The sequence below is a fragment of the Balaenoptera acutorostrata genome, chromosome 1 (assembly GCF_949987535.1).
Source record: "Balaenoptera acutorostrata chromosome 1, mBalAcu1.1, whole genome shotgun sequence".
NCBI lineage: Eukaryota > Metazoa > Chordata > Mammalia > Artiodactyla > Balaenopteridae > Balaenoptera > Balaenoptera acutorostrata.
Genome location: NC_080064.1, coordinates 27,470,923 through 27,495,053, shown reverse-complemented (window position 1 = coordinate 27,495,053; position 24,131 = coordinate 27,470,923). Strand labels below are relative to the sequence as shown.

Here is a 24,131-nt window from a genome sequence, read left to right as displayed (position 1 = left end):
AATGGAGTCGTGTCCAGCCAAGAGGAAAACTCCTTAGCTCTGGTCAGCTCTTTTAGACTTCATGCTACAGATGGCATATGGCCTGCCCCACCATCGTTCCCCCTTCTTTCCTTCCTCCTTCCATCCCTCTCTCCCTTCCTCATTCTCTCTCTCTCTCTCCCTCTCTCCCTCTCTTTCATCCCAGTGCAGTGGTAGAGCATATACTTTCAGATCTCAACCTCAGGAGTCAGACAAACCTGTGTTTGAAAACCCGCTTAGTCATCTATTACTGCATATGTGAACTTGGGTGAGTTACTTAACCTAAACCTCATTTGCTAAACAATGTAAAAAATAATACCCACCTCTTTGGTATGTGGTGAGGTTTGAAAGAAATAATGTGAGTGAGGAGCTCAGCATTGTGTGGGGCACATAGTCCGTGCTTGATAAATGACGGCTGAAATTCCTTCAGCCTTGTGCTTGCTGACATTCGCTTCCTTTGGCAGCCCCGGGCTGGGCCCTCAAGAATGTGTTGGTGAAAAAGGCAGACTATGCTCTCTGCCCTCAAGGAGCTCAGTCTGGTGGGGAGGTGACCATGGGAGCAGTGGGCAGTGGCCCCTGGGAGGCCAATGGCATCCCATCCCCAGCTCTAATTCCACTGTGGGCTGGATCTGTGGGCTTTTCCACCCCAAACTGCTTTCCAACAGAGCCACACCAGCTAGTTTGGCTTCCTGAGCCTTTAGGGAGTTGGGTTTATATGAGCTGTACATTTGTGAGTGCACTGGATTGTAGTTCATTCATTCATTGAACATTCATTGCCTTACTCTGTGCCAGGCACTGTTCTAGGCACTTAGGATGCATCAGTGAATAAAACAGGGACTTTGCTCTTGTGAAGTGAATGTTCTAGCAAGAGGAAATAGACAATAAACAATACACACAATATATAAGTAAACTAGTAGGATGCTATAGAGTGATACATGCTATGGGAGAAAGATTATATGAACAGGTAAGGGAGCTTGGAGGTGCTAGGGATGGAGGTGGGGAAGTGGGATATGATTTTCTAAAGAGTAGTCAGGGTAGACTCATTGAGAAGGGAATGTTGAGCAAAGACTTAAAGGAAGAGAAGGGGTTTGCCTTATCTGGGGTAAAGAACTTTGCAAGAAGAAGGAAAAGCAAATGCATGGCAGCTTGTGGGAGGAACGGGAGGGAAGCAAGCATGGTTGGGGAGGGGTGAGCAAGACAGGGAATCTCTATGAGAACAGAGATTGTGTCCCCCAGTGCCTAGCAGGTGGTAGACGTACAGTGAGTATTGGTTGAATGAATGAATTTTTACTGGCATCTAGGCTGGTCCAAGCTGTGCCAGGCCAGAACTAACCCATCACTAATTTTCTTGAACAGAGAGGGCTGACTTAAGCTCTCGGATAGGAACAATTTTCAAATTACCAAACAGAGCTCAGATAAAATTCAAATGTGCAGTTGGGGGCATCAAAACACAAAGGCCTTTCCTTAGCATGTACAAGGAACAGCACCTTGCTGAAGAGTGGAAAAAAACAAAATGAAATTACAGATGACCTCTGAATGCCTAATTTAAAGGAAAGTCTGCCGCGAAAGTCTCCATGAGTGAGCCTTTTGGATTCCCAGCAGATGTCCAGTCTGAAGTTGCTGGAGGAATGAGGGGGGTAGGCCATCTACAGAGGAAGAAGAGGCTGTACCCAACTGCTGGTGACCACATGTCACATCTTCCCTTACTCTGGCTTTTAGGATGTCTGATTTTGTTTCTTACTCTGTAGCTCAAGTCTCCCCACCCTTCATCTCCAGAGAGGTAGTCTCCCTCTCTGTCCTACTTATTGGTTGCTGAGGATTAAGTGCTAGGAACGTCTCAGGAATACACTCCTAAGGGACCACCCCCCTTTCCCTCACCCCAGGCCTCCTGTGGCAGACCACCTTTAGTGTGGCCTCTGGCTCTGTCTGGTCTAAGGCTGGGGACGTTGTGTCAGGCATTCAGGACCTGAGTGGAGCTCCAGTGCTCTCTGCCCTCACCTCTGCCCTGTCAGCCCCTTACCCCAGCTCTCCCTCTCTCCCTCTGCTTCTTCATCTCACCAACTCCTTTCTTCCTTTCTCATCTTGGGCAGAAATCCTGGGAGAGGTTGGACAGGCATCTCAGTGGCCGAGGGTCAGGAGAAACAACAGTCCCTGAGGACATTAATGGTTCAGGACCATGGATAGGACTCTTCTGCTCCAGGCAGCACCAACCGTTCACTTGGGTCAGCTGACTCAGGGCATCTCTGTGAAGGTGACCTTGAGACCCCCTTTATAAGATGGAGGGGTGGGGGCCTTAGTGACTAAGGGACTTGACCATATTCCTTGCTATGAAGTGGCAAAGCAGAATTAAGAACCCAGGTTTTCAGATTCTTCCCATTTCACCATGTTAGGTTCCCCCCCGCGACCCGCATTTTTAAATTAATTTTCACATCTGGGTCACATGAGACCAAAGGGCTTGAAGTTACCTCTGTCCCTTAGAGATGAGGCCAGTTCCACCATGGGTGTGTGTATTAGAAAAAATAGCAGCCATGAGCTTTTGATGGATAAAGAAACAAATGAAAAGCAAAACAAAACAAAAGAAGCACAGATGACAACTGGACAAGCTAATCTATGTACTCAACAGATATTAACTGAGTGTCTATGAAATGCCAAATTCTGTGCTGGAGATTTAATAGTGAATCAGATGTGGTCCTTGCCATCATGAGGTGCTCTGGTGGTAGAGACAGAGACATAAGCTTGGTTTCTCAATTTCGCAATGCAAGCTTGGTTTTGACAATTCACTCCCATTCCCCAAGTTATTTTTTTTTCCTTCTGGGAGGTCCAATGTGTACAGAATTTCCCATGTGCCCTCTCTTCTGATGCCACACTGAGCCTCACCATAGTGGGCTGAACCCCAAAAAGGCAGGCAATAGGGCAGAAGCCTAAGAGTTTGAGCTGAGATGATTGACACTTAAGAAAAGGGCTCCCCAAGGCAACATTCTTTGTCTATCAGAGTGGTCTAGAAAGAGATAGACATCTAGCCACTCCCCTCACCCCCCAAATCAATCCACCCATCCATGGAGTAGTGGTTAAGGAGACAGAATATGACACAAGATTGCCTGGGGTTGAATCCTGTTTCCACCATTTATCAGCTGTCTGACCTTGGGCAGGTTACTTAACCTTCCTGGGCCTCAGTTTTCTCGCCTGTGATATGGGAATCATGATAGTACCTATCTAATACAGTTGTGGGGATGGAATGAGTTATTAGATGTAAAGTACATAAGACAGCCCTTGGCACAGGAAAAAATGTTTAATGATCTATTATTATTAGACTAAGTCCATAAGGGTAGGGATAGTGCCTGGGACATAGTGAGTGCTCAATACTGTTTTTTAAATGAATAAATGAATGAATTTGCTAAGACCTGAACTTCTGTGTGTCAGTCCCTGTACTCAGCCCCATCCCTTGAACCAAAACCACAGCTCAAGTGTCTTCTCAGCTGAGGAGAACTCAGTGATATCTCCCTATGTTTGCTCTGAAAGACCCAGCCAGGAGCAGGACCAGCCCGGCAGCGGCACCTGTTCCCAGACACCCCTGCCCTCTTCTCTTGGTGCTGATCCAGGGATGTAGCACAACCCAAAGAGTGAGAAGCTCTGCCATCAGCAATGCGGAGATACCTCTGCTGGTCCAGGATTCCCTGTCAACATGATAAACAACCCCTGGCTGGTATTGGCTCAAAGTGATGACAAAAGAGCTGCATCTGTATCGCCAGGCAGGGAAAATCATATTTGGTCCACTGTGATGGCTTCTGTGTTCAGCATGTCCTGGAGAATCAGAGAGCCTGGAGTTAGAATTAGGAAGCTGAACAGCACGGGATTATTCCCACAGAGCAATTGGACGTGGCACAGGGACAGGCTTGCTGCCTTACCCCGTCTGCCATGCATTGTTTTGTGCCTTTGCTGCATGCCTCCCCGGCTTGAGAGGAAGAAGGAGACCCTGCTTTGTTTCCTTGTCCCTGCGGCACAGCAACTGTGCTAAGCTCTTTTCAACAAATCCCAGGCTTTGCCACTAGAGCTGGGTGCAGAGTGGAAACAGCACCGTAGCTTTGGAAGTGCGTCCCCAGGTGGTGTGTGAATCTTGTAGCCTGGCAGAGGGAGGGGCCTGAGCTTTGCTTTCACACAGATCTGTGTTTGAATCCCAGCTGTTCCGCTGCTACCTGTTTGACCTTGAGCACGTTCTTAAGCCTTGAGGAGCTTTGGTTCTTCACCTGTACAGTGGTGGAGGTGGGGGCATGACAGCCATTTCAAAGGGTCATTGCTAAATTCAGGGGGATGATGTTAGGGAAGCACGTGGATAAATGTTGGTCCCCTTCTTAGACCTGCGCAAAAGCACCCGTCTTTCTGGGTGTGCTTGTATGTGCTCTCCGCTGTGCCCCTGGGATCCAACAGTGAGGTGTCCTCAAACCACTCAGCAAGTGGAGACACGGTTAGTAAGATGGGCCATGTCTGTCTGTCTTCTATACTCCATTGTGAACTCCTTGAGGGCATGGATGATATTATACACAATCCGCCCCTCCCATTTCCCACCCCCCAATCCCACCCCCTGAGACCCGCACACACCCATGCCCACATACATAGAGCCTGGAACTAAGCAGCCCTCCCCAGACTTGCTGAATGAAAGCTTGAATTTGGCTTGGACCTCTGAGGTTCTGGGTAGAATCCAGGGCATCTCTAACTTGGATGGAGAAAGTTGCATCTTTATTTTCACTAATCTTCTACTGAAACCTAGCATTTCTTTTAATCATGAATATAAGCAACAAAGTACAGCAGTACTAGCAGTACCTGTGAATTTGTCACTCAAAACATCACAGGTGTTTTCATAGAACATTACAGTAGTTGCAGCTATCTAGAAAGACCATTTGTGCTTTGAACTGCAGTATTTCTCAGGCCCACTGCTAGATCTTGTTCATAATGCGTTAATAAAGGAGCACTTATAATACTATATGACAAACTTTTGAAATATTTTGAAAACTATATTTCAGTATAATTGGTTTCCTTTGTAATTCTATGTATTTTGTTGTATGCATTTAAAGAGATCATTCGAGACGGCTTCACCAGGCTGCCAAAGGGGGTCACGGCACAACAAAGGTGAAGCACCCCTGGTCTAGGAGGTCCACGGGTGGGCTGCTTTGGCCTGCAAGTCCCCTAAAATGAATGAAAAAAGGTGGGAGGCTAGGTTCGTATGTATATGTGACTTTCCTTCTTAGTGGACATTTGGCAATGTCTGAAGACATTTTTGGTTGTCCCAACTGGGAGGTGCTACTTGGCACCCAGGGGTAGAGACCTGGGATGGTGCTAAACATCCTGATGCACAGGACAGCCCTCCCAACAAAGAACTGTCCTGCCCCAAATGTCAATAGTGCTCAGTTGAGAAACCCTGGACACATTAATGGAAATTTCTCGGATTGTTAAGACTTCTAGGGAAAAAAAAAATCAATGCACGTCTTCATTAGAAATACCTGTGATAATTCTCTCATCCAACACTGAATGCACATCTACAGCATATACCAGGCATTGGGCGCTAAGGTTCCAGGGAGGAGTACGACCCTGGAGGAGCTCTGGGTCTGCAGTTCAGTAGGATGTGTGACCCAGTAGAGTTGCGTGCAAGGTGCAGCCATTATGCAGATCTCTACGGGGCACCTGTTGTCCAAGCAACATGCTGGGTGCTGCGGATCAGCGTGAATGTGACAGAATCCACATCTCCCAGGGAACACAGACAATAAGTGATGCCGTGATGTGTGCTGTGAGTGATGACAGAGGTGCAGGGCTCTGTGGGGACACACAGTGGGGTGTGTGTTTGGGTGTGTGTTGGGGTGAGGGCAGTACGCATTAGTGCAGTGGTCAGTAAGGTCTCCTGGGGGTGCTGAAGTTTCAGTTGAGACCTAAGAGATGAATAGGAGTTGACCAGATCAGAGGATGAAGAAAGGTTGCTTCAATCAGAGGGAGCAGCAAGTTTGAAGACAGAGGGAGCAAAAGAGCACAGAGCATCAAAGGAACCAAACAGAGAGAGCCTGGCTGGGGCTGGAGTGTCACTTAAAGGAAAGAGTGGCAAGAAGCAAAGCCTGGGAGAGGAGCAGTGGGTGTCTCAAGGGGGCGTCTTGTGTGCCATGTTTAGGACTGGGGGCTTTTCCCGGAGGAGCCATTGAAGGATTTTTAAGCAAGAGTGGCAAGCCAATTTTTGTTTGTTTGTTTGTTTGAGAGGGATAGATTGGGAGGGAAGAGGCATGGAATTTGGTGGATGGCTGTCGCAGTGACAGAGAGAGAGAGGGAGAAAGAGAGAGAGAAAACTTAGTAACTGCCCAGGAAACGAGGGGAGGCGCCTCAGAGGAGGTGCTGTATGAACTGAATCTGGAACAGTGGGTAAGGCTTCCTAGGTCGACAAGGTAGGGGAAAGGCATTCCAGGCAATGGGCCAAGCATTGTAGGGCCTGAAGGATCGTGGGGTGTTTGTAGGTTTGTAGATGATGAGCTATTTGGTGTGACAAGCATAATGTGCAGGGGAGAGGGGCTAAGATGAGGCCCAGTGCCAGCATCTCTATGACCCTGGCTTCTGGTTCACAACTAAAGGGTGACTGCAGAGGCCAAAGATACTGTTTGGCCCCTGCTTCTCCCATCTGTCCAGACAAGGTGCCCCCGCAGAAGGCAGGCATAGAGATAAGCCAGAGTCCCGTTGTAGAAGTGGGATAGACAGCGGGCTGCCTGTGTGCAGGTGAGGTGTCTTTCGTGGGCGTGACTTACCCGGCATCTGCCACACTCCTCTGTGTTTCCTCTTAGGGCAGTCTCATTAATTGCATGCTTTCCACAAATCCATCTCTCCAACCCGGATTGCACTCCCACATTCCAGTCTACGGCCCTAATTGCTTTCTGGCCATCTCTGTCTGGATGTCCCACTGGCTTCTCCAACTAAATTTGTCCCAAACTGACCTTATCAGTCAATAAATATTTGCAGAATTGAATTGAATTTTCCTGCCAAACTTCTCAAAAGAGTTATCTCCTCAAAATTATCATTATTTGTAGACAACATGATTGTATGCCTATAACACCCAAGGGAATCAACTGAGAAATCTTTGGAATTAATAAGAGTTCAGAGACCCTGTTGGATGCCAGATGAATGTATAAAAATCAGTAGGTTTTCTGTTGATCAGTAATAACCAGCTAGAAAAAAAATAATGGGAAAAAATGTCATTCACTAGAGCAAGAAAAAGGGCATAAAATGTCTAGGAATAACCGTAACAAGATGTGACTGAGACCTATATAAAGAAAAGTACAAACCTTTACTGAAAGATTAGCTGGTATTTATTGATTACTTATAGTGTGTCAGGTACTATACTGAGTATTTAGCAATTTAGCAGATATTATCACATTAATCTGTACAACCATCCTAGAAGTGGTTGTTAATTTTAAAGATCTTGAAATGAGAGTTTAAAGAGTTTACATAAATTGCCCATAAAGTATTAAGTGGCAAAACTGAAATTTGAACCGAAGCCTTTTTGTTTCCAAAACCCAAGCTTTTAACCTTTTCACGAAGCCACCTTCAGAATACGCCGTACATACACAAATGGTAGGTTGGTAGGTGTCTTCTGGGTATTATAAAAAGATTAATTCATTTCACTCATCCATTCATTCCAAAAATATCTATGGAGTGACTACTATGGGCAAGTATTGAGCTAGGTGCTAGAGATAAAACTATGAATGAAATCTCAAGGAGTCTATGGCTGGAGAAGCCACATAAACATATCATTATGTCACCATTGGTGAAAGCAGTGATATTCACTGGTTCACTAAGTCATTCACTAAGGATGAGCAAACAAAGGAAGAAAACTTGCCATTATCTCGAGGGTTCCAAGAGGGCTCCCTGGAGGAGGCAATGAGTCTTAGTGTGCCTTGAGTCAGCTGGGTGAGGGAACTAGAGAGAGAGCATTCCAAGCACAGAGAGCTGGGTAGGCAATGAATATGCATGAATCATTTATTCAACCAACAACTCTTCTGGGAGCGTCTGCTGTGTGCCAGGTACAGGTCTGGGAGCTGGAGAGAGAGTAGAAACAAAATAGCTCCCCTGCTCTTATGGAGATGGCATTCTGTCGGGGTAGGGGGGCACTGAAAATAAACAAGAAAATAGATGTCAGAGGATGCTCAGTGCTGTGGAAAAAATAAAGCAGGAACCTGGAGGGCTGGCGTGAGAGGAGGGAGGCTTGGATTTCATTTAGGGTGGGCTGTGAGGTGGTGTTACTTGACTCAGGCTGAAGGAAGTGAGGGAGTGGGTCACACAGCTCTTGGGGAAGAGCTTTCTGGGCTGGAGGTCGAGCAAGTGCAGGGTCCCAAGGTGGGCATGGGATGGGCTTAGGTATCATGACCCATCACAGGTATGAAGGGATGAGAGACAGGAGAGAAGGTCGGGGCAGCGAGGTGTCCGTTCAGGTAGGGCTTCTGAGATGTGGGAAGGACTTCGGCTGCTGTGTTGAGTAGGATGAGAAGCCAGAGAGAAATCTTTCTAAACGTCAATAAAGGAAAAAAAAATATTACCAAGAAAAAGACAGGTAAAGATGGCTGCCTGTAAAAACCAAACATTTCATTCTACATGAAAAATCTAAATGAAACAAAAAGCACACAACAGGTGAAAAACAGCATTTTCAGCAAATATGACAAAAGAGTGAAATCCTGATTGTCTAAAGAGTTAGCACAAATTAATAAGAAAAATAGTAAGAACTCATGGAATATTTAAGAACATAAAATTTAGATACCTTTGTATGTCATCATAAAATTAAAAGGCCAAAATGACTACAAATGTATATGTAGCACATGTGATGCATGGAAGATATAAATCTGTAACTCAGTGAGAAAAAATAAACACCACAGTGGAAAATAAGCCCAAAATTTCATCAGATAGTTCCTCAAGGGAGGAATTAAAATTATTGAGGGCATCTTCTTTATCCATTCATCTGTCGATGGGCATTTAGGTTGCTTCCATGTCCTGGCTATTGTAAATAGTGCTGCAGTGAACATTGGGGTGCATGTGTCTTTTTGAATTATGGTTTTCTCCGGGTATATGCCCAGTAGTGGGATTGCTGGGTCGTATGGTAGTTCTATTTTTAGTTTTTTAAGGAACCTCCATACTGGGTTATAGCTTTCTCAACTCACTAACCAACATTTGATTCCCGGGAGACTTCCAAATGTGTCCGGGTTCCAGCCCCGTCTAACCCTCTCCAACAGCGCCTGCCACAGAGATCAGCCAACCTCCTATGGACAGTACACCCCCCAGAAACCAAAGCTGGATGCAGTTACCGCTTAAGTGAACACTCTCGGTCTGGGACTCTGGCCATGGAAAAGCATTTTCCACCACACTGACCAGGATGCTGTCACCAGACCTTACTAAGAGGCCAGGTCTTACTTATAAAAGAAAAAAATATCCAGAAACAATTTAAATGCTTGACAGTAGGAGAATGGTTGAGTAAATTCTAGTATAACCATATACTAGAATGTGGCATGTCCATTTAAAATGTTGTTTATGAATTCAGTATCTTGGGGCGGGAGGGCTTGTGTTGTCATGTTTACTGAATTGTTGCAAAAGAAAACCGAGAAATGACCTGAACGGCCATCAGCAGGGGAGTGGTTGAATACATTGAGATATATCCAGGCTGTGGAATTTTACACATTTATATAAAAAATCAGTTAGATATGGCTCTACTGACCTGGAAGGTGTCCCCAGTGTATTGTTAAATGAGAAAGCAGGTTGCAGAGAAATGAGTGCAACTACGATTTCATTTTTTAAAAAAAATAATAAAAATTCTCCCGGAATGTGTCTTTGTTTGCATGAGAGATGAGAAGGTTGGAGAGGAGAGAGTTACCTGCCGGTTAACTTTGGTAGCTTTGGAGTGGGTAGAAGGGAGAGAGATTGGGGACCCGTTTGTCCTTATACATCTTTGTGTTGCATGTATGCATAGCCCTGTATATTACAAGTAACATTGCCTTTTACAACTTAAAACTGAAGAATAATTTACTGAAAAAAGAGCCCACAAAATTATATATATAATATTATCTCGATGTGAAATATGCATGGAAAAATCTAGAAAAAGAAGAAAAAATATTAACATCGGTCGCCTCTGAGAGGAAGGCGAGATTGTAGTGTTTCCTCTTTTTTTAATTCTTGCCTATATTTTCCAAATTTTCTGCAAGGAGGAAGATATATACGTTACTGTTTAAAATATAATGGCCTCTACCTTCTCACCAGCCAGTGTTGACTTTACTTATTTACAATCTGGCCTCTGTCCACCGTGTCACCTGCCGCCTGTCTTTGCTGAAGTTCGTGTATCCATTCTGCAAATACTTATTGAATTCTCGGCACTGGGGATGCAATAGGAACCAGGACAGAGCTCCCACTCTCAGCATCCTTACTTTCAGAGGGACCATTTAGACATCAAACCGAGTGACCTCATCCCAGACCCTCACCTTAGCCCCCCTCTGGTGCTCAATGCACTGAATCACCTTCTCCTGCATGGAACTGCACTCTGGTTCTCCTCCCACCATTATGCCTGCCTTCCTGCCTCCTACTCCGTCACCTCTCTTGTCCCTGTACACGGAAAGTGTTCCCAGGGTCTCTGTTTAGAGCCCCCCTGATTTCTTTCTCCGCAGCACGAGATGCTGTTCATACCCAGGTTCTGAATCAGAAACTGCAAACCCACACAGCAGTTGGGATACTGGGGGATGGTGGTGAATGTTGGTATCAGTGGTTGACCAGGACACGAATGAGGGTGGTCCTCAAGGCGTGACCCCTGTTGGGTCTATACTTCAGGATCATTCTGTGCAGCCCTGTAGCACAGTATTGCCACGTGGAAGTATTTGCTTATGTCTGGGTCTATGATCCAGGCCCCAAGCCCCATCCCAGGGTCGAACCTAGAGGAATGAATGAATGAATGAGTGAATGACATGGTGCAATGACATCACCAGACAGATTTCAGAGACATGAGCTGAGTAGATCTGGTGCCAGTGCCAGTGAGGTGAAGTTCAGGAACATGAACCAGGGGGCTTCTTTAAAAGTTGTAGAGATAGGAGCTTTATTTCCTTATTACTGTAGTTGAATATTTTTTCTGGGTTCTGAGCCACTTATGTCTTCCTTTATGAACTAACTTATTCAAGACCCCGTCCAGCTTTTTAATTATAGTGCTTGTTGTTTTCCTGCTGGTTAGTAAGAGTTCTTTCTGTGTTAACTGTTTTATTGATACTTTTCTACCTAACCTTTTTGTGTGCCTTTTGATTTTGTTTCTCTTTTTGACCTACACATACTTTCTGTATAAACTATCAATCTTGTAGTATCTTCCACAGCTTTTACATTCAGAAAATCACAGTCAGATAATTATTTGTGTATATATTCTTCTAATTATTTTTTGACTTTTTAAAGAACTTAGTTTAGTATATGGTGTGAATTGACAAGATAACTTAATTCTTTTCTCAAGCAGTTAATTAGTTGACCTTGCAAAATGTTTTTCTTTTCTCACTGATGTTTAATGCTTGTATGTATTTTAATTTTTATGTCTATTTAAAGCTATTGCTGTAATACTGTGTCATTTTCTACCTGTCCAGCCTTGGGCCACCTCCACACTATTTTCAAAGCATCATTCGGTGATTCTGTTTAGTATCTTGTAGAATGAGAATACTACAGTTTCTACCTTTTCAAAAAATATCCATTGTCTGCCACTGTCTGTTTCTTCCAGTTAAACTTAGGCACCCTTTTACTAAATTTAAAACAGGCTATTGGGCTTTTGATCAGAATTGCATTAAGCTTATAAATTAACTTTTCAAAAGGTTAATATTCCAAATTAACCTTTCAGAAGTTAGTCTTCCACTCAAGATTACGTATGTCTCTCCAGTCATTCAAATTTTTTATCCCTCTCTAAATGTCATTTTTATACAGTGACTGCCCATTTCTTATTAAGTTTATCTCCATTTATTATACGCATTTTGTAGTTATCATAAATAATACCTTTTTTCTTTATATTTTTATCTGTCACTTGCATATGGAAATGTCATTGATTTTGTATACTTATTTTGTATTTGGCTACTTTACTGAAATTTCTTATTAGTTCTAATAGCTTCCTAATTGATTCTCCTGGGTTTTCTGGGTATATTAATATATCATCTGCAAACCATAATTTTGCTTGCTCCTTTCTTATTTCTTTTTCTTGCATCGCATGGATTAACTCTTCCAATAAAGCGTGAAATCTCAGAGGTGATAGTAGCATTTCTATCTCACTCCTGATCTTAATCAGGCATTTCACCGTAAGTAAGATGTAGGTTATTGTTTTAAAATGGATGCTCTATCATGCTAAGGAAATATTCTTTGTCCTACTTCCAAATGCTTATTTTAATCAGGGTTACGTGTCTAATTTTATTAAATGCCCATTTAGCATTTATTCATAAGACCTTAGCTTTTTTTTTCTTCTTTAAATGCGATACTTTGTGTTATCTCTCTTTTCTGTTAAAAGAGATTTTTCAATATTAAAGTCATTTTAGAGATTAACTGTCCTTTGTCAGTTAATCCCTAAAGTGGGCTTTAAAAAAATTAGTGTTGAGTCAATTTATCAGCATCATAGTTAAGGTGGATCTGAAGTGGACTGCTTACTTTTGAATCCCATCTCTGTGTAACGGGGTGACTTGGACCCCTTCCTTAATTTCTCTTTGCCTTAGTTCTTCATCTGTAAAATGGAGGTGATATGAATAGTATCCACTTTCTAGGGCTGTTGTGAGGATTAAACAAGTTAATATATGTAAAGTTCTCAGAGGAGTGTCTAGCCAAACACTCACTAAATACAAGCACTATATTAAATTAATGAGAACCTACCATGTGTCTGGTACTGAGCTTGGGCTATGGATTTAAAGATGGGAAAACTCAAGTATGGTCTGTCTTCTCACAGAGCTTACAGCCTGGCAAGAAAACAGATACTTATGAATTAATCACATGGAAGCATGGACATTTGCTTCTATGATAAGTGCTACCAAGGAGAGGTGATGGTATCATGAGAGCATATAATAGGGAGTTTGAACTAGTCAAGGAGAGACAGTTGACTAGACATCTGAAAGAAAAATATGCCAAGGAGGGAGGGAAGAGTATTCTAGAAAGAGAGAACAGCATACCCAAGGGCTCTGTGGCTGTGCAGTGAGAGTGTGGCCAGTACAAAGGACTGAGAAGGGCGGGGTGTTTTTTTCTGACAGATATACATCTGTGGCACATATCACCGTGTAAAGTTAAGACATACAGCATGATGGTTTGATTTATGTATATTGTGAAATGATTGCCACAATAAGCTCAGCTAACAACCATTATCTCATATAAAAACAATAAAAAGAGAAGAAGAAAGGAAAAAATGTTCTTTTTGTGATGAGAACTCTTAGGATCTACTCTCCGAACAACTTACCTGTATATCACACAGCAGTGTTAGCGATAGTCGTCATGTTGCACGTTACATCACTAGTACTGACTTATTTTACAAGTGGAAGTTTGTACCTTTTGACCACCTTCCTCCAATTCCCCTTCCCCACCCCCCGCCTCTGATAACCACAAGTCTGATCTGTTTTTCTATGAGTTTGTTTTGGGGGTTTTCTTTGCTTGTTCAGGTTCCATGTATAAGTGATATCATACAGTATTTATCTTTTTTTCTCTGACTTATTTCACTTAGCATAATGCCTTCGAGGTCCATTCATGCTGTTGCAAATGGTAGGATTTCCTTGTTTTTTATGGCTGAATAATATTTGTATGTGTGTGTGTGTGTGTGTGTGTGTGTATGTATCTCACAACTAATTTATCCATTCATCTATCGATGGACACTTAGGTTGTTTCCATGTCTTGTTTATTGTAAATAATGCTTCTATGAACATGGAGGTGCAGATATCTTTTCGAGTTAGTGTTTTTGTTACATTTGGATATATTCCCAGAAGTGGAATTGCTGGATCATGTGATAGTTCTATTCTTAGTTTTTTGAGGATCCTCTGTACTGTTTTCAACAGTGGCTGCACCAATTTACAATCCCACCAACAGTGCACAAGAGTTCCATTTTCTCTGCATCCCTGCCAGCATTTGTTATCTCTTGTCTTTTTGATGATGGCCATTCTAACAGGTATGAGGTTATATCTCATTGTGGTTTTAATTTGCATTTCCTTAATGACTAGCGATGTTGAGCATCTTTTCATGTACCTGTTGGCCTTTTATGTATGTTCTTTGGAAAAATGTCTGTTCAAGTCCTTTAGAAGGGTGGGGTTTGGCTGGAAAGCTAGTGGACACAAGGGTAAGAGGTCACCAAGGGCCAAACCATGCAGAGACCCTCATAGGTCTACAAGTGATTTTTCCTTACTGAAGAGCAATGACGAGCTATGGGAGGTTTGATGTCGGTGGAGGAAAGGGGAGGTGACCTGATCAGATTGCTGTTTTGAAAAGACACCCCCAGCTGTAGTGTTGGCAAGGACCAGGGTAAACGCATTTGACCAGTTAGGAGGTAGTTTTTATGGCAGTCTGGGGGAGAGATGCTGTGGGGTCGAGGGAAGTAGAGACAGAGACAGGATGATCGGTTGTCCATGGGGCTGTGAAGGAGAGGAAAGTGTCAGGAAAGGGTGGGTGGAGGACATCACGAGCCTGAACATCCCAAAGGAGGTGTCAGGTCTGGAGCTCAGAGAGAGGTCTGGCCTGAACTGTGAAGTTTTGAGTCATCAGTGCACAAGTGGGGAGACAGAGAGGAGGAGAGGCCCCAACACTGAGCCTGGAAAGGAGCCAGAGAAAGCCATGGGAGGAAAGATGGAGAGTGAGCGGTATGGGAGGAAGCCGGGGACCAGGCTGCTCAAAGCATCATTGCATGTGCAGGGCATCAGGTAAAGGAGCAGGCTTTCTGGCCCCTCCCAGGTGCTGTCCATCAGAATCTAAATGTCAGCCAGGTCCCCAGGCGCTGCTCATGTGCAGTGTAGTCTGAGATGCTCTGGCCTGGGAGGGGTGATTCCAGAAAGGAGGCAACAGTGTCAGAGGCAGCTGAGAGAGAGGTCTGTTAAAATGAGGACTGAACAATATCCACTGGACCCATCAGTGACCTTAGACCTGTTTGGGTGGATTGACAGGACCAGAAGGCAGAACTGACGGGCTGGGAGTAAGGAAATAGAGACAGAAAGGACAGACAGATTGTGTTTTCTAAAACTTTGGCTGAGAAGGGGAAGAGAGAGACAAGGCTGGAGGGAGAAGAGAAGTGGAATGGGGAGTTGGTTTTTTAAGGAGAGTCTTGAGCACATTTAAAATGGGAAAGTTCCAGTGGAGAGGAAATGATTGAACACTTGGAACATACATAAGAGAGAAACGTACATAAGGTTCTTGAAGGTTAGGGAGGGATGGGATCCAAAGGGCACATGGAAGGGATATGTTTAGATTGCAGGAGGGCTAGTTGGTCTGCAGGAGGAAGGAAGACCGTGTGGGGCAGGCTAGACGGATTTGGCATTGGGAAGACAACAGAATCCCCACTGATGGCTTTTATTCTCTATGGAGATGGGAAAAGGGGGCTGAGGCTGAGAAGAGGAGCCTGGAGCATCAGGAGGCCGTGGAAAATGGAGAAAATTTGAAATCATCAGTCTGGCATTTAATGTTGTAAAGGGGAAGTTCCACCTGGTCTGCTGGCCTTTTAATTCAAACTCTGAGCGTTGTTTCCTACCTCACAGGGTTGTTCTAAGGCTTGGGTACAACGATGCCCATTTTATCACCTGGACATTTCACGGCACAAGCAAGCTGGCACTCAGTGTGTCAGTCGCCCACCTTCCTTCCCTCTGCATCGAGCATGGGCTGGTCCAGAGGAAACACTTGGTAAAGGGGGTTCATGATCCTCTAACACACTGCTCCCATCTCTCTGGGAGATTCTCAGAGTTCTTCCGGCCGTACTGAACAGCTCCCTTTCTCTCTCCCAGGCCAGAACTGCACGTTCCAACTGCAGGGTCCCAATGGCACCGTTGAGAGCCCGGGGTTCCCGTATGGCTACCCCAATTACGCCAACTGCACGTGGACCATCACCGCGGAGGACCAGCACCGGATCCAGCTTGTGTTCCAGTCCTTCGCCCTGGAGGAGGACTTTGACGTCCTGTCAGTGTTTGATGGGCCACCCCAGCCAGAGAACCTGCGAACCAGGTATCACGCCCTCCTCCCCGTGGCCAGCAGCTGGGCCTGAGCCAAGCTTGCTGAGAGGAAGAACCAGGCAGGGTGCTTTGTCGTCAACACAGACCTCTGTTTTTATGAGGCCTGCCCTGAACTCCTCTGCTTTCTTTACCTTTCCCAATTCCTTTCTCCTGCTTAGAAGTTCCCAGTAGGCAGGAGTTTTTGTAGGACATTTGGGAAGACTAGATAGAAAACATACAGAGCAATTCAAGTCTTTCTATTACAACTGATTTCGCATGCATATGTGTGTACGTGTGCATATCTGTTGGTGTATATTCTTTGCATACACAGAAATATATCCCTTGGACCCAGCAGATATGAACTGAAGGCTAGTAGCAACTATGTCTTGCATCCCTGACTTGAAAACCATCAATACTTTGTTGGATTTTGCCTTGCATTTGCATGACTTTGGCTGTGGGTACAGAATTGAGAATTTAGGGAAGTTTCTACTTTTTAAACCGCAGCACACTTGATAGAAGAGGAGACAATGGAGAGGACGAGATTGCTTTCCCGTGCTCCTGAGCTGCCTCCCAGGGGGAGAGTTCACATCAAGGAGGGAGACAGGGAGGAAGGCTCCCACCTTTGCAGGAAGAGCAGACTTTGGCGGGGGGGGGGGCAAAGATCAAGGCCCCAGAGTCATAGCTCTCCAGGTTTTGTTGACCTGGTGGCCTGCCATGCCTCCACTGCAAGACTCGTCCTGGTCCTGCAAGATAGGCTTTGGGCTCCCCGGGAGACAAAGGGTTAATGGCTTACCAGCCAAGCCCTGGGGACTCCGGGATCCTCAAGGCTTTGTTTAAGATGCTCTTGGAGCAGAGTCACAGACAACATTCCCGGGACTGAGCCAGCCCTCTTCTTGCTTGCTCCCTGCCCTCTCAGGGCAGTGCAGAGGTGAGCTGCCATGTGTGCAGCTGGGATGGGCATCTGGGGCTCCCCTGACTAAGTGGTTCCTCTTAGACAAGACCAGCCTTGTCCGTCTGCCCTTGACATTCCACAGGGATTGGCACACAGTAGGTGTTCAGTGAAACTTGGGTGGAGGGACTGGAGTGCTCTTCACTTATTCATTCCGCAAATATTTCATGAGCACCTACTATGTTCCAGACACTGGCCTGCGTGCTGGGGATGCAGCAGTGAGCAAAACAAAGCTACTATCTTCAAGGAGGTGACATGCTAATTGGGAAGGGGGCAGGCCTCGACTTGAATCTGTGAGTTTAGAGTTCAAGGACATTGGGGCTAGAGATGTAAAGTTGGGAGCCTGGGACTGGTTAGTGCTTAAAACCAGGAGACTGGACGAGGTCACCATCAGATGTCGAGCTCCGGTGACCCCATCGGTGGGGCACCGGCGCAGACCCTTGAGGGATGTTGAAAGACAGAAAGTCAGATCAGGCCAGTGGGGCGGCTACTTGGGGTACAGATGACTGGAGGCCTATTCTGCGTCCTGAAGTTCTTCCAGCTCTCTTTTCTCTTCAGGCAGGGTCCACGCACGTGTGGTCAAAGCTCTATCTTCTGACGTTTGGGTTCTCTGGCTCTGAGAGTGAAGTGTGGAAGACCCCCAGAGGTGGGATGGCTCTGGCCGGCAAGGGTGGGGGTTCTGGGACCTAAGGAGGTGGTCCTGGCAGGGGGTCCCTGGATGTATTCCCAGGGCACAGCCCACTCTGGCCAACCAGCCGTGTCTGAAGAGAAGGCTCCTGGAATTTGTACCTCCACAAGGTCATCCCTGCTCGGGCTCCTCATCCCTGTCATCTGCCTGATGTGCTCATTTTGATTCATTTCAGAATTATATAGTTTTCCCATACAGCATTTCCAACTCCACGCTATCTGGGATCACGTCCGCTTTCTTGTATCTGCTCCCGCGCATTTGCATTTTCTTTCTTTTTACTTATTTAGTCTTGCCAGAAGTTTGCCTATTTTATTGGTCTTTTAAAAGTCCCAACTCTAGGGCTATCAGTTTTATTCTTTTCCTGTTACCTGACTTGTTGACTTCTGCTTTTATCATTATTCATTCTTCCCTCCCACTTACCTTGGGCTGGCGTTGCTCTTTTGCTGTTTTCATGAATTGAATTAGTTTCATTACCTCTTGTTTGATATTAAAATCATTGAGGCATTTTTCCCTAAGTACAACTTTGACCATATGCCATAAATTTTGATGGATAGTTGTTATTTTTAGAATAAATAATTCTAACTGCAGGCTCTAACTGCAGTTTTGTTCCTTCCTTGACTCTAGGGTTTTTTCCCTCAAAATTTCCAAGTAATATTTTTTTATACTTAAGAAGTTATTACCTAGTTGTACTGCACTATGTTCAGATTATGATTTCTGTTTTGGAGAATTTGTTGCCTTTTTTTCTCAGTATAAGATCATTTTTGGTAAACGTTCTGAGTATTTGAAAAGAACATGTATTCTGTGGTGGAAGGGTGAACAAATTCATGTTATTAGTATTGTTTAATTTTTCTAATTTCTTATTTATTGTCTAAGTGATTTTTGTCAAGGATAAGCAACTTACTGTTTTCACATTTTCACTATTATTTTTATCATTTTCTCCCTTTATTTCTAAGTTTTTACTTTATATATGTTGATGTTATTCTCTTCAGTATGTCAGTATTTGTAAACATCAGATCTTCAGAGTGAATTATAATTCTTCCAATATAAAAGTTATATTTATCCCCCTTTTTTTGCCTTAAATTCTACTTTGATACTAGTTTTACCACTTTTATTATCTTTTAGGTTTGCATTTATCACCCATCTTTGCTAACTTCTCTATTTTTAATATTTCTATGTCATTGTTCTATATGTATAGTTTAGAGTTTTGTTTTTAAATCTTTCATGAGAGTTTTTATTCTTTAACAGAAAGGTTTAATTCACTCACAATTTTTGGTGATAACTGATGTATTTGTCCTTGTATAATATTTAATACTTTCTGTTTTTAAGCTTCCTTACTATGATTTCCATTTCTCCATCTTTAAGTACAAGTGTTCTTTGCCTCGTCTCTGATTTTTATTCTACTAGTGGTTAAAGTTACTTCTTGAGAACACATTTTAAGCTATATTTCTCTGTCAGCATCCTGTCTAGTGAGCCTTTTTCTTAGTCAGGTCTCACCAGCACTGCATCTCGTAGAAATTCCTTAGTGTTTGTAGCATGTAGGTGTCTGTCTCTTTTTCCTAGTTTCCCACATGGACATATATAGTCTCTCTTTTTATATACCTCAGACTATTTCCATGACAGCTTGGGAGGTCAGGTTGAAGGAGCGTTTAACATGTTGCCTTGGCTCTCCATCTTGAACTGGAAATCTCTCTTAAGATGTTTATTCTTTTTTGATTTGCTGTCATGAATAGAATTATTTTTCATTATATTTTATTTTTGGATGATTCACTGCTAATATGTAGAAATACAGTTGATGTTTGTATATTGATCTTGTATCCCGTGACCTGGCTGAGCTTCTTATTAATAGTTCTGATAGTTTTTAAAAAATATCTGTGAATAAAAACAGTTTTTGTTCTTTTTCAATCTTGATGCCATCTATTTATTTATGCTTAATTGCAGCGGATAGAATATTGACTATACTCAATCTTCAATATAATATTGAATAGAAGTGGTGAGGGTGGACATCCTTACCTTGTTCTTGATCTTAAAATACTCAGTCTTTCACCATTAAGTGTGATGTTGGCTGTAGGTGTTTGGTAGATGTCCTTCTAATGAAGACGTTTAAGCAGAGGATTTTGGCATGGTCTGGCTGCAGTGTGGAGAATGCATTAGGGTAGGGGTCCAGACTGGTGACTGCCAGGCCAGGCAAGAGATGGAGGTAACCTGAGCTAGAATAATGAAGAGAGAAGATGGCGTGGGTTTGTATGATGTTATGGGGCAGTGTGGTGCTTGGAATTAAGGGTGGGTTTCTAGGGATTGTAGAGTGGGAGTATGAAAAAGGAAGGGGTGGAGAATGGCTCCACGTTGTCCGGCTTGGAAGCAGGAAACAAGCTAGGTCAGCCTGACGTGAATTGCAGTCTCCAGGAAAATGTGTTCTCATGGCATCCCAGGGTATTTTGTGCACTGATGTTTTTCTTCGTTCATCTAGCAGAACAGGTAGGTCACCTCCTCTCACAGTGTTTTCCCGTGAGACAGGAGGGTACGGTGGTGACAGGCCAAGATTTATACCCAGCTGGCTTCTACGTTTATTTGCACCATGACCTGTGCAAGATTTGGCTTCTCTGAGACTCATCTATAAAACGGAGGTGACACTGACCCACCTCACAGGGCCACCTCCTAGGATGCCCTGCTGTTCCATAAACACTATTTGCATCTTTGCTGGCCTTTTGCTCTTAGGAACTCAGACCGCTCTGGAGCGCTTTTATGCCTGTCTTGACGCTTCCTCTGTGGCCTGCCCATTAGACTTTTTAGATCTGGGAGCTGCAGATGTGGAGGACGGACATCCGAGAAGAGACTGGGCTCAGGAGAAGTCATTCGTTGTGGGTGGCATTGCTCATCCCACGGTAGCCCAGCAGTGGGGCCGGACTGACGAGAAGCCTGCAGTGGGGTTCTCTCTGCATCACTTGGGGCTTTCGTCTCAGACTTGACAGGCGTAAGTTTTGTGATTCTGCTCTCTGAGCATTTTAATGCATTTCTCTTTTCTTCCTTTACCTTCAGTCCTTTTCAATTTATTTATGGATGCATTCCAGCAAAAGGCTGGAGTCACCTCCCCACCCCGATCCTCAGCCCTCTTTAAACTCATCTTTCTCCAGCTGCTAGCTCATGGGTGGTGGTGTGAGCAACAGGCTTCCCTCCTGGTTAGATTCTAAGCTCCTTGAGGCCAGGAGTCAAGCCTTCTACCACGTGTGGCTGTGGCTGAGCCATGCAGTGAAATATACATCTTGCACCTGCAAGGCATGAGTTCCAGCTCCTCGCTAGCTGCTTGGCGTAGACAGGTCACTTTGACTCTTATCCTCAGTATCTTCATCCATGAAGTGGATGTATCAGTATCTACCCCATAGGTTGGTTGGTAAGGATTACATTAAATAGTGTGTGTAAACTGCTTTGAACTGTAATGAGATATAAACAGAAGAAATACTTGTATGTTGATAGAAAAAAAATTAGAAAACACAATTAAGCAAAAAGAGACACACACACACACACACACAAACCCAATACATTTATATGACATGAGGTAGAACAGTGGTTTTCAACTGAAGGTGATTTTGACCCCACGGGGACATTTGGCAATGTCTGGAGACATTTTTGGTTGTCACAACTGGAGAGGGGCCCTGGCATCTAGTGGATCAAGGCCAGGGGTGCTGCGAAGTGTCCTACCATGCACAAGACAGCTGCAACAAATGCCAGTGGTGCTGAGGTTGAGAAATCCCGAGGTAGGTGATTAAGGAGGAGTTAAGGCCTTCAGCATCAGACATACCTGTGTGCTAATCCTACTTCTGTGTCAGTGACCTTGGACAAGTGAGTCAACCCATCTGAGCTTCAGTTTCCTCCTCTGCAAAATGGGGAGCTCTCAGTGGCGCTATGCACTGACAGCTGCACCTGGCATCGTTAAAGAAGAGGTGCCAGTAGGCACACTGCACACGGCTTGTTCTATATGCAGATGCCATTCATCTCCCAGCAACTCCCTTTCTCCACCAGGAGTTCACAGACACCTTCTTGAGAGCACCTCACATTTCATCTAGAGCTATTCATAAGCAGCAACATCCCAGGGTGCCAGAAGGCAGCGTCTGGCTGCTTGAAATTAAATTTACAATAGAAGCTGATCAGATTCTTCTCATAATGGATCAGAGTGGGAAATGGGAGTAGGAGCTGGTCCTGAAGGCTGGGGAGCCTGTAGGAGTTTGGAAATTAGCAAGAAAAGAACAAAGAGCCTCCCAGATAATGCAGTGTCAACCCTGCCTGGATGAATTACTGAAACAATCCCCACATCTCTGCTTTTGCACAATTAGGTGGCCTTTCCGTGCTGGCAAACATCCTATTGCATTGCAGTTGAATGTGGGATGAAGTTTTCTAATGGAACACGAGCAAACATAATCTATGGCGATGCTGCTAATAAACGACATCACTGTGTATTGGAGGGTTTATAGGGCACTGGTGATAACTGCACCAGTTAAGCACAGCTAAGCATCCCTTAATTGAGACATTTGGGCTCAAGTTATGGGAAACACTGCGACTGGTTCCCTCCATTTTTGGCAATACACATTCATCAGCCTAAGGTGGAATGCAGTTTTAGTCATTTGGGGCTGGTTGCAGATTTCACTCAACTGGCATTAGACACCTGTTTGGAAGTTGTAAAAAACCTACAAATTTGTCAGATTTACTGTCTTCTTATGACGGTGTATTGCAGCAGGGGCCCCTAAAGGACCTGCTTGTTGGATTCCTTAAAAAGTGTGCCTTATACCTCAGTAGGATTGTCCTTGGAGGATCCTTTCCCCAGAGTGCCTTGAGAATGTGCTCTTGTGGTCAGGAGGTGGCTGGAAGGACCCATGGGGATGAGGGAGCATTCCTGTTTAGGATTGAAACAGAGGGAGGATACTAGAAAGGTAAAAGAAGTGATGACACCAAGCACCTCTTGTGGGCCAGCCACCGTGCTAGACATATTCATTCATTCATTCATTCATTCACTCATTGTCATGTATTCAACGTTTATTGAATGCCTAGTGTTGGGGATACAACAGTTAACAAGACAGCCTCTGTTTTCAAGGAACTTACAGTCTTTTTAGGGAAACATAAATAAGCAGGTGAAGGTAGTCCAGGAGGCATGACTGAGGAACCTGACCTAGTCTTGGGGAGATATTTGTAGATGTTGCTCTGTGGGCCTGGAATGCTGTCCCTCCATCGGCCCCGTTGCTTAGTTACCACTCCCTCATTTTTTATATGTCAGCTCACTTGCACTTTCTCACCCGGGGAATCCTCTGAGACACCCCTACTTCTCAACCTGGTCACACCCTCCTGTGATACCCCTGAGATTACTGTGCATCTGTCCTTCGTGGCTTTACGTGTGCGTGTGTGTGATTCTTGGATTCTGCCCATCTCCCTCACAAGACTGTAGGCTCCTTGACTGTTTTATTCTCCACTGCATCTCCAAGGCCTGGCCCATAGGAGGCGCTCAACAAAATATTTATGGAATGAATGAATGAATGCTCTCTGGAGGAAGGGATCCCTGATAGGGCGTGGAAAGAGGGGCTGGGAGAGTGTTTCAAGCCAAGAGAATAGTATGTGCGCAGGTCAGGGCAAAAGCAAGAGAAAGGCGAGGTTCAGGGGGCTCACTGGGGGTGGAGTGCTGTGGGGAGATGGGGGCGTCCGGGCTGGATCACCAGGGGCCCTGTATGCCATGCTGGGGAGCTCGCACGTATCTTAAGGGAAGTGGGGACACACCGAAAGGTCCTAAACAGGCATTAACACGTGTTATGTAATAATTCAACAACAGCCCCATGAGATGGGTAGTATTAATTTTCTTTGCAGAGGTTGAGTAAGCGGCTGAGGTCTCTTAGATACTAAGTGACTAGTGGAGGAGAAGACCATGGGTCTCCTAGAACCAGAAACCAGGCTTCCTTCTCCACTCCAAAATGCCTTCTGACTGCTTGGGACTCATTTGCATTCACTCCATTTCCCTTTTAAAAAATTCATGCCATTTTCCTTTTCAAGCTGTTTCTTTAAAATGGTAAAAGTAATGGGAACTCAGTATTTTTTTTAAAAAGTCAAGCAGTGCAGCAATGTATAGAGTGAAAAAACACAAGTGCCTCCTTCCCAGGCCCTTGTTCCAATTCTGCTCCCTGGAGGTAACCACTGTTAACAGTTTGGTGTGTGTCCAATTTCTTTTTAAATAAAGATTCATTAAACTGCCCATGTGGCTTATTGGGACATCCATCAGCCCTTTAAAAATTGTTCTGATGAATTAAGTGTAAACTAATTAGAAACATGGATTCAATTA

General features: G+C 44.4%; 1 protein-coding gene across 1 annotated transcript in view; it reads left to right on the top strand.

Annotated features, from left to right (window-relative positions):
* CSMD2 (CUB and Sushi multiple domains 2) overlaps window positions 1-24,131 on the top strand; it is a 676,782-nt gene that overhangs the window by 46,271 nt on the left and 606,380 nt on the right. The window contains exon 2 of the mRNA XM_057529595.1: window positions 15,978-16,194. Within this exon, the coding sequence (XP_057385578.1) occupies window positions 15,978-16,194 (217 nt within the window). The remainder of the gene's footprint in view (window positions 1-15,977; window positions 16,195-24,131) is intronic.